The sequence below is a fragment of the Lepidochelys kempii genome, chromosome 11 (assembly GCF_965140285.1).
Source record: "Lepidochelys kempii isolate rLepKem1 chromosome 11, rLepKem1.hap1, whole genome shotgun sequence".
Lineage (NCBI taxonomy): Eukaryota > Metazoa > Chordata > Testudines > Cheloniidae > Lepidochelys > Lepidochelys kempii.
The window spans coordinates 60,865,701-60,880,633 of NC_136390.1; the positions used below are offsets into that span (position 1 = coordinate 60,865,701).

General features: G+C 39.1%; 1 protein-coding gene across 16 annotated transcripts in view; it reads left to right on the plus strand.

Moving 5' to 3' along the window:
- The window catches only part of ABI2 (abl interactor 2), a 108,348-nt gene that overhangs the window by 45,157 nt on the left and 48,258 nt on the right, over positions 1-14,933 (plus strand). For all 16 annotated transcript variants that reach the window (XM_073306513.2, XM_073306512.2, XM_073306501.2 and 13 more), the window contains exon 3: positions 10,945-11,121. In XM_073306513.2, the coding sequence (XP_073162614.1) occupies positions 10,945-11,121 (177 nt within the window). The remainder of the gene's footprint in view (positions 1-10,944; positions 11,122-14,933) is intronic.

The window sequence follows — 14,933 nt, forward strand, 5'->3', positions numbered from 1 at the left end:
TATCCTCTCTTTCAGGTTTCCCTTTTCCTCCTGCAAGTCTACAAGTGCTTGGCATTTTAGTGTTGTTTACAAAGGCAATTCAGGTCAACACTTAGTGTTGTGGATGATAGAAAGATCATATAACTTTCTGTGGGGGAGAGGAATCTTGATCTGCCTGCTTTTCCAGAAGTGTTGCCAAAGTAAGATGTTGCTTGGTCAAGACATCAGTTATATATTTATTTACATATAATTCAGATGACATGAAATAAAGTGTTTCTTCTGGTTTCGAAACATGTGAAAGTAAAGTTGGACTCATACGTGACATAGACCTTGTGGTTAAGCAGGACTTGAGAAAGCCACTAGATTGTGAAGCTTTCCCAGGTTGAGTATCATCAACTTCTAGAGGCTCTCAACTTTTATTTTAAAAAATCCTGTGTTTAGCCCTTGTGCTTATGAAGATTATCTCACAAACATGCATCACTTTCCCCCTCTGTCCAACAAAGTCTTAAATCTGCAAGTAGCTTGTCACTGCTTGTAGCTTTGTTGGCAGCAGAATAAAACCTGCTGCTATTCAGAACTAGTGGGCTATAGTGAAACTGACAAAAATGCTTCTTCTGCCTTCCAGCCACCAGAATGGGTTGAGTCCATGCTACAGGTTTATCAGAGACCTACTGGCTTTTGACTAATAGAAAAGGATGTGAAACCATTTGAGCAGGATATTGGGACAACACTCTGGCAGGATTTCCAGCATCCTTGCTTTCCCAGTAGCTGGGGGAGGAGTGGTTGGCTTCTCACCTAAGCATTTCTGCTGGACAATGGTGGGCACTATATTTTGTATCAATTATTGACCAATAGTCATAGTTCTCAGGCTGTTAGGACTTTGATAAATTTCCTGTCTTGGATGTGATGGGATTGCGTGAAGGAGAGATTGATTCAAGTTAAAATAGGTTAGTGTGGTATTCAGAGAGATTTGACAGGAGGAAGAGTGGGAGAAGAAAGGAAACAAAGTAGAGATAGGGAGATCGATAGGAGAGAAGAGGGGATGGATGGCGAGAAGTTAAAATGGAAGCGGACACTGAAGACAGAACAAGAAAAAATGAGCCATTGTCTATTATAGGAAAGAAAAGAGAGGAGTGAAACTAGGGAGGGAAAGAAAGTAACAAAGGTGAGACATAGTAGGTTCCACTTTCTTAAATGTACTAAACAGAAAGTAGTTAGATAAGTTGTCATTAAATAGTATGCAGAGAACAGTGCTTTAAATTGCAAGGGGTATGGCAGCCAGGTATTTTTCACCCCAGGTAGCAGGTTTAGTCTTCGGTCTAGTAGGTGACAAATCTTGCAAGTCCTGTGGTTAAGAGTGAAGCTAAAAGCTGGAAAGTCTGGGTTCCATTTCTTCTATCACAGGCTTCCTGTGATCTTGGCCCAGTCACTTAATTTGTGATAGTTTCCAAATTTGTAAAAATAAATATATTCGTTAATATTTGTGAAGAGCTTTAAGATCCTTATACAGCAGGCATTATAGAAGTGGAAAGTATTATTTTGTCCAGGCAGATCAGTTTTGTATGCTGCATATGTGAAAAGCTTGTTATATTTTTGTTCTGTCATTTATGTAAAGCAGCTTTTTTTAGGAATGCCATCACATTTCCAATTGTCTTTTCTTTCTAAGAATACATGACATTTATACTAATTGAAATGTGAGTTTATTTTGTCGCCACTAGTATAAATGCAAAATGCTTCATTGTTACAAAAGTGCAAAATTACCAGTGCCAAAAGGCTAACGGAAATATATTTGCCAACATTTTCAGTGCTGCATTTGTATAACAACACGTAGCTAAAAATATTTTTTTCTGCATTTTTGGTGTCTTTTTGAATATGTGCTCCTTTTGTTGAGACTGTAGCATTTCATGTGAAGGACATTTTCAGTGCTTTCATGAGAAACAGTTATACCATAGGAGTTTAACTGAGGTTGTTGGCAGCTGTGGTGTGCTGCTGTCAGTCTGAAAGAATATCAGTAGTTCCATCTCTTGAAACGAAAAGAACAGCCTCCCTGCCTCCAACTATTAACGACACAATCATTTTTCATTTGTCTGTCTTGTGTAATCATTTACAATGCAGGAGTGTTTTAAATTCATTTATACAAAGTTCTCTGGAAAGGCACACTTAATACACCTCTACCCCGATACAACGCGACCCGATATAACACGAATTCGGATATAACATGGTAAAGCAGCGCTTCGCGGGAGCGGGGCTGCGCTCTCTGGTGGATCAAAGCAAGTTCAGTATAATGCGGTAAGATTTTTTGGCTCCCCAGGTCAGCGTTCTATCAGGGTAGAGGTGTATATGCAATGTTAGAATTTCAGCGTTCGAAGATCAATTAATCCCATTGTATGAAAGGTACAGTATTGTCTTTCAAATATAGTTCAACTTCCATATATGCAGAAGACTTCTACAGTGTTTATTGCTTTTCATGTCCAGTGTAAAGATGCCAGTCGTACTGTTTCTAGTGCTAGGTGGAATACGTCATGTGTACAAGAAAGTCAAAGGATTTTAATTGAGGCTGATCTACTTCATCTGCTCTGCTTCAGAATGGGCACAGGTCTACCTCTTCCTTCAATTCATACATGGCTATACTTCAGAGTAGTATGTTGATCACTTCAGACTGATCCTTAAGCCCGGAAAACAGTCTGTAGTACAAAATCTGAGATAAGGATGAGCTAATCTGTCTTTAATCCTAAACAAGGAAGAACTGAATCTCGGATGTCCTGTCATCCAGAATCTGTTAGACAAGTGCTCTCCAAATAAATATTTTGAAGAATAAGGCCACCTGGCATTTTTAGTAGGAACACGTTTCAAAATTGCTTGTTTGTTAAAGTGCAGTTCTCTTCTGAAAAGACACTTAATTTTAAAAAGCTGGTATTCTGGAGATACATGCTCATTGTGTTCAACTGATTTAAATGCCAAATTTGATCAATTAACTTACTTTTTTCTAAATGCCAACCTTGCAGACTTAATCTGAGCACTGAGATTAAAGCTGATGAAGTAATTTGGGTATTTCAGGTTATAGGTCCAGTAGTGGGGTGGTTACCTGCTCCGGCCCTGACAGGGCTGAGGCTGTGGGGAAAAGCCCAGGCTGATTAAGGGAGCAGCCGCAGCTGTGGCCAGCTCAATCGGGCCCAGCTAGCCCCTATAAGAGGCTGTGAGCCTGGAGCCCAGTCAGTTTCCCTCTGCCTGTAGAGGAAGAAGGGCCTGGCTGCAAGGTGCTGAGCAGGAAATCTAGATTGGAGCAGGGCTGGGGAAGGGCCAGAGGAGTTGGGAGCTCTGGCCTGGAAAGCCTCAGGCTGCTGCAGGTCTGACTACTGGCCAAATAGGTGCAGGGTTGCAGAGGGGCAGCCTATGGGTAGGCGGAGGCAGCGGGTCCAAAACCCCCTTGCCTGTGATGAGTGGCATATACATACCCCTGATACAAGGGGCTAAGTGGGGACTGGCAGTAGCCCAGGCTGAGGCTAGGTGGGGTTAGAGGGTGGGGGTTCCCCTGGGTGGGGAGACCCAGAATCTGAGTGTGTGGGAGTACTGCCAGGGGGACAACACCCCAGAAAAAGGGGCATTGAGTCCTGGGAGGGACTCGGGCTGGTGGTAAGGCGGATCACCGGCCCAGAGGGCGCTCCGGTGGCTGGACAAGCTAATTCCTGACGACTACCAGCAGAAAGGCGCCGCCGGGTGAGTCCGAACCCTTTACGGTCCCTAATCAGGAAAGTATCCCTTTCTCATAATTAGGTCACGCTTTTTACTTTGTATAGTGTTTACTAGTAGGCAGAAAGCTTAAACCCTAAATACACGTGTTATATAAACATCAATTTATAATGATAAATATATCTAAATACTACATTTATTTTAGTTGTTCAAGTTCACAAACAGAATACTGATGGCTTCTGAATTCTTGAAACTAATGGAACCTGAAAACTTGCCAAAGTGGTTTAAGGGGTGATTTTGTAAAGTTTTGTAATAAATAATTCTTTGAATACAAGGCTAGTTTTTAAATTTCCATCTGTCAACTGTAATGTCATAAATCAAGATACTCCTGTTGTGTTGTCATAAAGAGCTCAAGAAGTAGCAGTAGTTGGGAAGGGCACAGCACTAACAGAGGACCTCACACAAGGTAAATGTTCCTTTCATTGTTTTCTACTGGGAGAGCCGCAGATTAACCCAGGTGGCTGGGATAGAGTGAAAATACTGCTTCATCCTTGATCTCTGCCCTTGTCCCTCTCTTTTATATCCCTCTGCCTCCAACACCACACACAGTGGGTGGCTTGTGATGTGTACAGAGCTGCAGGGCCCCCACAGCAGCCCACAGTCTTCAGCTTCTATCCACTGCTCCCATGGCACCTAGCTAAGCTTCAAGAGCATGTGTGAGGCAGCCCAATGTAGCCACCATTGGAACCCCCACCCCATGTGGCATTCTGTCAGGAAAAGTTTGGAACCACTGTCAGTTAGTTGTCTCTTATCACAAGCCATGGGAACAAACAGCCAGCTCCAAAAGTGCCAGCACAGTTGTATGACTTTCCAGAACTGGAACCATGTATTACCAGTGTATAGAATGGGATGCATTTCAGCATCTTAACAGTGCCATCACAACTGCTGTTACTGATACTAGTTGAAATATAAATCTTGAGTCTAGGCAACTGTCTTCTAAAAAAATCATTTTGTCAAGTTTGTGAACTTGCCAAACTTAAACAGGGGTTCCTATGTTAAAGCAACAAGCCAGTTTTAAAGGGACAACAGTTTGGAGTTAGAACTGGTGTGGACCAGGGGAATCCGACCGTTTAATTAAAACAAAGCAGCGTGAAGGTCCGCGGTGGGTGTTGACGCAACGTGATTTCTGCCCAGTGCTCTGAATGTTTAACTCCTGGTGAATAGGTATTTTTAAAATATTTAAGATCCATTCCTTTCCAAAAACATTTGTCAGTATTGTTGTCTCCAATCAAGTTTTTAAAAGTGAATTTTAGAATTCTTCTAGACGCATACTCTGAGTTGCAAGTCCAAGTTAGAATTGGTTGGAATCTTAGTTTTTTCAGAAATCCCAGTTTGGAAGCATTCAGGACTCCTTTTGCCTTTTCACTTCTGAAATTTGTCAACAAATAGTAAATCTTTTAGAAGGCCAATTTAATATTTTGAAAGACTCCTCTTATAGGATTTGAAGATATTTCTAATGTAAGAGGTGGCTCTATATGTTGGTGACTGCTCAAAAATTATCTAATGCACTCATTATTCGTGTAACCCCTTTCCAGAACTGACTGGTACAATATTTTGCCAAATTACATATTGAATATTGGCCTCAGATGTGTTCTTTAGCAAATGATGATTTCTGAAGGTACTCTAATTTTCTTGGAGTCACCTTGAATTGCTTATCAAAAGATTAATAGTAACTGTTCCTAAATTCTGCCCAGATATTTAATATCTGACAATTGAAAGCAGTGGCCCAAAGTTAATAGAACTTTGGAGAAGTTCACAGAACAGTGTTGGCAGTAGCCTGAAATTGCTGATTAGGAACAAATTCTAAGTTGTCGTAAGAAAAGTTATGATTTGCTGAATATGATTATCCTATTTGTATGCATGTATTTTTGTATCTGAAGTTACAATTATTGACTACGTATCTGTATTTCAAATGTAGTTTCAAATGATGCCCATTAGGCAAGATGCTTTCAGTCTAGATATGGGTGGGGAAGGACCTATCCAGGGCAATGAGTCATCAAGGAAAACAATAGGTCTAGGAGAAGCTTATCCATCACCTGGTGAGCTTTCCTGAGAATGCTCCAGACAGCCTGTAAGTAATGGCTGCTATGACTCCACAAGATCATGTGACCAGGCCACATGACTCTGGATTCTATTTTGGGATATCATTGTTTTTCCAGCAACTGAGTTTTGGAACAAAGGGTTCCCGCTATATGCTAAAGCTGTAGAAAGAAGGGAGTGACATCCTCAGGTGTTTCCAGGAGTTCTCTTGTGTGGGGAGTGAAGAACAACTGATGAACAGAGGCTGAACTCAGGGAAGTGCTGGACCCAGGCTAAAGCGATTTCTAGCCTGTGTATAGAAACCTGAGAAACCCAAGCTGCAAAGGAAATGCAGCTCATGCCTTGGGGAATCTACCAGACTGCTGAATCATCAGTCAGGGTGAGAAACTGCTAATTCATAGTTAATCTAACTGGTGTGTTAAACTTCGTGTGCATTTTTGTTTATTTGCTAGGTAATATGCTTTGATGTGTTTGCTATCCTTATAATCACTTAAAATCTATCTTTTGTAGTTAATACACTTGTTTTTGTTTTAATCTAAACCAGTGAGTTGGAGTGAAGTGCATGGAAAATTGTAGCTCAAGGGGCAAAGGCTGTTGCATATTCCGCTCCACATGGGGGGGGGGGAGAGGAAGGAAGGAAGGAAGGAAAGAAGGAACTCTATCAGTTTACACTGTACAGTTCCTTGTGCAGTTCATGACAGTATAATTTTGGGTTTATGCTCCAGAGGTGGTGCATGCCTGGGAAGCTGGGAGTTACCTTGCCTGTAGCCTTTCCATTGTTGGTTCATGCAGTGGCTGGTCAGAGAGCCTGCATGTAACTGCAGCTCGGTGTGTCCCTACCTGTGTGAATGCTGGTGGAAGTGTAAGACTGGGAGCGGGTCTGCAGCTTGTCACAGCAGCACAGTGTGAGAGGGAGCCCAGGCTGGTGAGTCAGAGGGCTCAGTGGTACCTCAGTTCCAGGTGGCACCCCAGGGGGAACCTGTTACACCCATGCATTTTAAAATGAAGATGATAGAATCTTTTTTACTCCAGTGGTTTTCTGAGGAAAATCTTTTCATGATAAGATCAGCTTGATGGAACTTATAAACTATTGAATAAACATACCGTCAGTGCTCTCTTCCTTGTTACTTCAGGGAGTATGACAGTGGTAATGGTAGTCACCTGTGTATTGAGGATCATAGTATGTCTGTTTCCTAAATTGCAGATTATTCTGAGTTGTCAGTTTCTCATATAATCAACTGCCTCAGTGTTCTTGCAAGGTAGTTGTTTTATGAGACTGTTAAGATATTACATCTGCAACAGTCTTCAAACCAAGCAAATGAGTTTCTTGAAAAGCCTCTCTGCAAAATCTTTTTAGGTAGAATTCTTTGTATATTTACCATAAGTGAGTGCCACGGTCAGATGCTCAGTTGTTCTGTACTTACATTTAAGAGATAAAGATACAGGCTTGGGTTGCCATGCAAGCCCTTTCCCACTGGATCTTTTTCTGTTTTAATAAGTTTTTAAGCATTTCATTATTTGATAACTATAGCAGTGCCTCAGCTAATACAGTATTCCTCAAGGAAGACCGATGTAGTTATACTTTTAATAAGATACTATTTATTTTATGGAAACAAGTTTCTGCAGTACAAAAGTTAATAGTCTCTGGCCAAGATTATGATTGAGCAGGGTAAGAACAAGTAATTTAAAATCTTTTTCCCATCAGAAAAAAGGGTAGTGCTTACATTTTAATCACCTTTAATACAGAGAAGTCTAGCGCAAAGTTCTGCAATATTTATTTTCAAATTTATACTTGATCAATCATCTTATTGGTAATCAATGAACAACAAACTTTCCATTCAATTTTAGGTAATAGTGAGGACCGTGCACGGTCCTGATACTCTGGGCAGGGTCTTCAGTTTTTTCTGACGTGGGGGGGGGGAGGGAGGAGGAGAAGAGTGACTTTAGCAACTCTCTGTATTGGAATATTTACATAGATAATTTTTGAACAAAGGCATTAAAGCCTCTATTCTATACCTGGCAAAATGTAGTTACATGTCATAGAAAATGTTATGTATCAGGGGATAACAGTGTCCAAATGGTATGATAATGTACAAGACAGCATATCAAACAAGGCCTTATTGTTAGGGTTATCATCGTGCCTAGACTCCCTAGTTATGGACCAGGATTCCTTTCTGCTAGGTTGCTGTGCAGACAGAAGAAAATACTGAGGACTGAAACACAGTTCACTGTTTGATCAGTATTTGTGTATCAGTTAAGCTTCATAAGATGCTCTGGTATTTTTTCTTTACTCCTAAAATGGAGGAAGAAAGTATACTGTGCAATTTAACTTTGTGTAAGAATTAACTCCTTTTTAAATTTGTAGTTGGTATAGAAGGGATACACTTGGTGGGTCAAATGGATTGGAAAAGGATTTGAAGGAAAGCATCTCTTCAAGGAGCTGAGTTGGGAAGTTCTGGGCCTCCTACATCTGGAACAGCAGGGAGCTGACCCCACTCCTTGCACTGTACAGTTTGTTGCTGGGAACTCTCAGGTATTTTAAGTGAATAAAGTTGAAGCCTAATTAAACCACATTCATTGCTTCCTGTCTTTCTTCTGGCATGAACAGACAAATGATTTGCTGTTTGTAGGTTTCAGTTTTCCTCCCATGAGCACTGGAGTAGAATTATAGCTCTGAAGAAAGTCTTGCTAAAATTGATTGAAAACTTGTGTATCTGCTCTGAAAAGTCATTGTATTAATGGCATTTTTGGTTCCATCCTTGCTGTTGCCAGTGGTGATTTCTTTATCACATATGTTCAGTTTACCAGTAAAAAGATATTTCTAATTGCCATGTCTTCAAACCCATCTTAGATTCTGAGTCAAACTGAGTTCTTCCATCTCTCCATATCATTAGTAATAAAGGTGGTTACATATTGGCAGTCCACTGTCTTTAGCTAATGCCTCTGTTGGGACACTGGGGCAATCCTATTTTCTTTCTTATAAACACAGCAGATTTCCTAGTGTGACTCACTAACTCCTTTTTGGCCTGTATGGGGGAGACTTTCAAAGGCACAGATGGGAAAGAGTTAAGCATCCATCTCCTACTGAAAGTCAATGAGAACTGGGAACCCTATTTTCTTGAAAGAGTTTGCATAAGTGCAATTGACTGGAAAGTAATAAAAATGGTTCTGATGCACACGATGCAATAGAATCCCGTTTGCTCTTAGTTTTGTTAACTGCAGTGTAAACAGGAGTGTAAAATACTAATAAGTTATTTTTGTTGGTATGAAAATGAGTACATGCAAAGAACAGATCTCTTGCTGCACATGTTCTCTGGCTAAATAGGACTTTGTATAAAGAGGACTTCTCTCCCTCTTGACTGCGTAAAGTCAGTCTGTTACCATTCACAAACACTAAATTTGTGTTTAAAATGGTAACAAAAAGGAGACACTAGAAATCACAATGAGAGTGACTTTTGGTGGGATTATATAAGTCCACATAGCTGTAACTTTGTTCACAGTATAAATTTCCTCATGTGAAATTACCAAATTTGAGGTCAGCAATGGGTTTGACCAAAATGTTGGTTTCAAGTGCTTTGTTGTCTTGTTGTGACTCTGAAACGGTGGTCCATAGAGCTGTTTCTTTCACAATAAGAAAGCAAGTCTGCCTTCAAGTTGCATTGCTTTTTCCTAATCATGTCCCAAGCCAATACCCTGAGGATTTCCAGAGGATTTTTTGACCAGTTAAATGAAAATCCATCAGATACCTCTGTTTACCCTGCGCAACTGCTCTGTTTTGTGCAAGTTCTTCTGGTATAAATTAAAATGTGACCAATTTTACCAAAACTGGATCAACAGCAAGCAAAGGAAAATCCTACCGAGTGACCTAGACAGATTAGCAATTAAAGCTGCAGGAAATGAGGGGAGGTTTGGTAAACATAACTCTGTGTCAGGGGAGAAGAAATAGAGAGAAAAAAAGCACAAAGCAACATAAGCAATTGTGTTAAAGCAAGTATACTTCAGTCTTTTCTTGTACTAATATTATTTCTGTGTAATCAAGCACTGCAATGGAAGTAGGGAAGAAGCATTCAGGATTGTAGGGTGGTCTAAAATGAATCTTAAACCACTCACAGTATATGAAAGTTTGAGAACCACTGTGCAGTCTGAGGTCACTGACTGATGCCTGCAAGGGACCAAGTTCATTTACTTCACAGGAGTTCAAGTAGAGAGAGTTTGGCTCACAGTATCATCTGTAATACTTAGGTACAAAGGGTTAAGTTAAAGATGTGGCATCTGGCTTATACTTTGTAGTTCCTTGCTTTTTTTTGCTTAATGACACAGCCTTAATCAGTTTTGGATGTTAATATCTCTGGAACTTTCACGAGACATCTGTTTGGCAGCGATACTTTTTAATTTGCTGCATATTCATTGTTCTACCATAATAGTCATTGCTGTGCATGTAGGGTGGAATTTTCAAAAGTGCTTAGCTTTGGCCCTAATGCTGCTCCCGTTGAAGTCAGTGGATGTTTTACCATTGGCTACAGTGGGAATAGCTAGATAAGTGCTAAGCACTTTAAAAAAAAATCTGACGTTTTATGCAGAGTAAACTGTGTGTAATGAATGAGAAACCTGTTCTGATTTTTCTGATATTATCTTTATTGATTATTATCAATATTATCCTTTTTGATACCACTGCTACTATGAATGAATAAATTACCATAATGAGAAACTACTCCACAGTCTGACAAAACAAATTAATTATGTCAGAGGTTTGTATTACAGGGCACACACAAACTGGGGGAAACAGACTGGGAAAAGACCTTTGGGGCCTCATCAGAATGAAAGACATTTTGGAGGGTGACTATTAAAGTATAGATACTCATTTAGCATTTAAAATTGCTGTCAAAGTACAGAAATTGTTAAATTAATGAAACCGAATTAATAATAGTTACTAATAGAGCGGAAACTTTAGGAGGGATTTTGCTTAATTGTAAAGAATTCAAGTGAAATCAGAAGGTGGTAACTTCTAACAGAGATTGAACAAAAGGAGTGTAAGCAGTGCTTACTCAGCAAATGTTTGTACTGATATATCTGTATATAACTGCAATCTATAAAAGCATGGAGCCAAATCAAGTTTTTAATACCAAATGTACACTTAATATTCAACGCTACTGGTAAACTCATTGTGTTTTTCAGACAGTGGACATTCATAAAGAGAAAGTTGCTAGAAGAGAAATTGGCATTTTGACTACGAACAAAAACACCTCAAGAACCCACAAAATCATTGCACCAGCCAACCTGGAGCGACCAGTTCGCTACATTAGAAAACCTATTGATTACACAATTCTAGATGATATTGGACATGGAGTGAAGGTAGGTGATGTTATAAAACACTCTTAAATTATTGTATGTTTTCAAAACGTAAGGACCTGGAATAGTGACTTATTCCTGTCTTCCACATTGCAGCATGGGTTTTCTCAATTGTCTAATCCAGATGGATTTAAGAGGAATCCCCAGGTCCTGTTTAACTTTGCAGACCATTTTACCCGTGATTCTGGGTATGTGTATGACCATGGAACTCCTCTGGGGCACGGCTAAACCTGCTTACTTGGATAGAGGCTAATGCCTTTTCCCTTGTTTGAATCTGTTGTCAGGAGGTACCTGAGTAATGAAAGGCTATTAACCCTCTGTCCAGTTACTGCCACAAAATGCATATGTTGACTCAGATGTAATACCAGTAGTGCTACCATGTGGCTCATTAGCAGGATGTATTTGTGTAAAAGGCAGCATTGAATGTGCTTTAGTTTTAGTGGTTGTTGAAGAGAATTGCAACGTGGCTGATGTCCAATAATGGGTTTTCTGAACCTAAAGACTGCCACCAAAACCTGGGCCAGCCAGTTATGCCTTTTCAGGAATTTTTTTAAACACAGATTTGGGATGAATAGTACAATTTTTAGGGCCTGAGTTTGCATGTAGTTACTAGAATTGCACAAGCTAATTAGGCACTAACTGCAAATTTGACTAGACCCATAACTGCTTGCTTTTTTGCAGATACCTGGTTGGTATACACAGTAATGCCATATGCAAATTAGACATACATATTTAAAAATCACATCTAATGTAAATAAAATCTTAGCAGATGTGACCTTATTTTTATGCTATTAAGAAACCATTTGAATATAAAAGGATTGTCAACATTACTTTCTGAAAGAAGAAATGTAAATAACATGAAGCAGTATCATTTACAAAACACATACATTAACAAATCCACAAAACTTTCAAAGTAGTGGTGCAATAACATGCTTTAAATCAATTGATTGCAAAATTTCTTGTGCTTGACATGAATTTCATTATTTCACACTGTCTGAATTACATTTTATAAAGTTACATGATTAATGCAAGTAGACAAATCATCTTTGAATTTAAAATTGAAATTCAAAGCATTCTTTTTTAAAGATCTTTTCAATAAAGCAATATTTTATTCAAGAGCTTTTGAACATTGTTTTTATAACAAATACATATCTTATTTTTCATTGGAAATGTTTGCTACTCAATTTGTGTACATAATCTGGTAAAAAAAAGTGATGTTTTTCAGCACATTTTTGCAGAAATATTTCATATCTGGAAAGCTCTTTAAGAAATCAGCTGCCTCGTATTAAAATCTGCTGTCTGTTTCTATAAAAGAATTAGTGCATATCAGCAGAATTCCTTATGGTGAATCAATGAATATATTAACATGTAGCGCATAAAAGTGAATTATCATAGCTATCGTTTATGATAACTTTGAGTTAGTGATATTCTTTCAGGACAGATTAAGGAAAAATTATTTCTCTGCTACAGCACAATTTAATTTAGACTCAGTTGTACACCCATTGTAATCAGAAATCCTGTTAACTTCAGTGCAACAAGATCAAGCCCAAAGTGATATGATAAACTATGTTCTTGCAAAAGACTCTGACATCAAACCTGCTCAAATGAATGGATCAGTGTATCACATGTTAAGACCCTGTGACCAGGTCCTGTGACAGTTGTTTAAAAGCAAAGTTTGCTCCAAAGAACCTCTAAATTGTGCTGCATTTTTATTTAGGAAATGAAAGTCTGTAAACATTGTATAGTTTGTCAAATGATCATCAGTGTGCACTGCTACTTGAAATAATAATTTTTCTTTTGTCTGTAAGGTCCACAGATCTGTTAGATAATGGACTCTCATCCTTTATGCAACTCTATAGACAGAACTAGTCACCTCACACGGAAGAGTTCACTTTTTTTTTTTGATTTGTTTGTTCTGCCTCCAGAACAGTCTGATCAAGTGCTTTACAGTTTCAACTTCAAAATGTCTAGTGGCTGCACAATCCAGCATACAGACAGAATAAGGATATCTTTATACTGGGATTTTAAGTGATTTCTCATAGATACATCTTTAGTTCATCTTCCTAAGATTTATTGATCACTGCCATGGGACCTAAAGGTGATCCTTAACATGGTGACTCTTAATCTTATTGAGCCCAACAGAAAGGTATCCATGTATTTCTGCTCCATCAAAGTGGCCATCCTGGTAGCCATTACCCCCCCAGAAGGTGGTAGAGCTTAGGGCCTTATCTATTGAGGGATAATACATGTTCCACAATGATATGGACATAGCCTTTATCCCGAAAATTAACTCAGTTTTTGACAAACAGTGGCGAGTATGATTTTTTTGGGCTCTGTGGAAAAATTATCTCCCAGGAAACAAGTTGTGGCATATATTGGATGTTGGTAGAGCCTTTGAGATCTACCTCTGTCACACATAGTGCTCCATTGATTCTCTACCATCTGATATCTAAAGAAAAGAGAGAGTATCCAAAGCTACTGTTTCAGAATGGTTGAGATGGTGCATCCATGAAGCCTAAAAGTCAGTGTCTCTTTCCAGCAACTGAGGTCAAAATCCACTCACTGAGAGTGGCAGCAGCCGACCCGGCTAAGTAACTCTACATGTGCTATGAGATCTGCAGGATAGCCACTGGGTTATCCATTCATCCCTTTTCAAAAATTTATAAGCTGGACATTCAGGCATCAGTGGATGGTACCTTCAGTTAAAGAATGTTTCATGCTGTAGTAGAGAAGGAATTTAAAATCCTATATGTAGTTAGTTCTATTTGAACCCTCCCTGAAGCCACACTATGAAAATCCCATTGGTTAATGAATCAGTGGACCTTGTAGATGAAAGAGAAGAGGGAAATTTTATTCTGATTTGCTAAAAATTTTCTTCCTCAGAGTTAAAAGATCCTCAGATCTGACCCTCCCTTCTTTAGAGTATTTCTCTCCCCAATAGGATAAAAAATCCTGTTCAGTTCATTTCAGTTAACTCACAGTTATGCTCTGCAGTAAGAACTCACAGTATATTACTGTAGTGCATATAATCTCATTAAGTTTCAGACCACAGGGGATATTACCCTTTGCCATGGAAACTGTCTCAACTGGTGAGCTCTTCAGAGTAGCTTGCCATGCTCTCCCGTGGCAGTGACTGACAAGTCTGGCTCTGGTTATGTAGCTTCATGAAGCTGAGAGCCTATTGGTTATTAGATCTGTGGACCTTGTAATTTAGAGGAAATTTTCAGTAAATCAGAAAAATGTATTATACCCATATAATATAGTGGGGTTTATTTGGGAACTAAACAACGGATGACCCAAAATATGGTATGTCTAGATGATTAACAGTTGGGATTCTGAGCTGCTCAGTGTTCCCAGTATTACATAGGGTATAAGAAAATGCAGCATTCTTAAAAATTACTTAGAACTAAAAAAACCAAATAGATAGTCAAACCAATGGACATGTATTTCTGAACACATTTTGGGCTTGTGAAACTATCCGGCATTGTGGCAGCAGGACATAAATACAACTTAACTTTAAAAGTTAGTGCCTAAACTCCCAATTTTACTCAGCCTTTGGAGTGCAAAAAAATTGAGATTCAGTGTTCTCCTTGCTAGGAAATCTTTCATCACTTCCGGTCCAGTGCTAGCTGACATGACAGGGTTGGCTGACAGGGCACTTTTAGATTAAGTTAATACTCCAGAATTAATGTACTGCTGCTTCAGCAAATTGGAATGATAGTAATACATGTAAAACAACGTTTACTCGCATCCAAATTCTCACAATCAATGAGGATGCTTTTTGCCATTTAGTATAAATTCACTTCTAAAGTTTA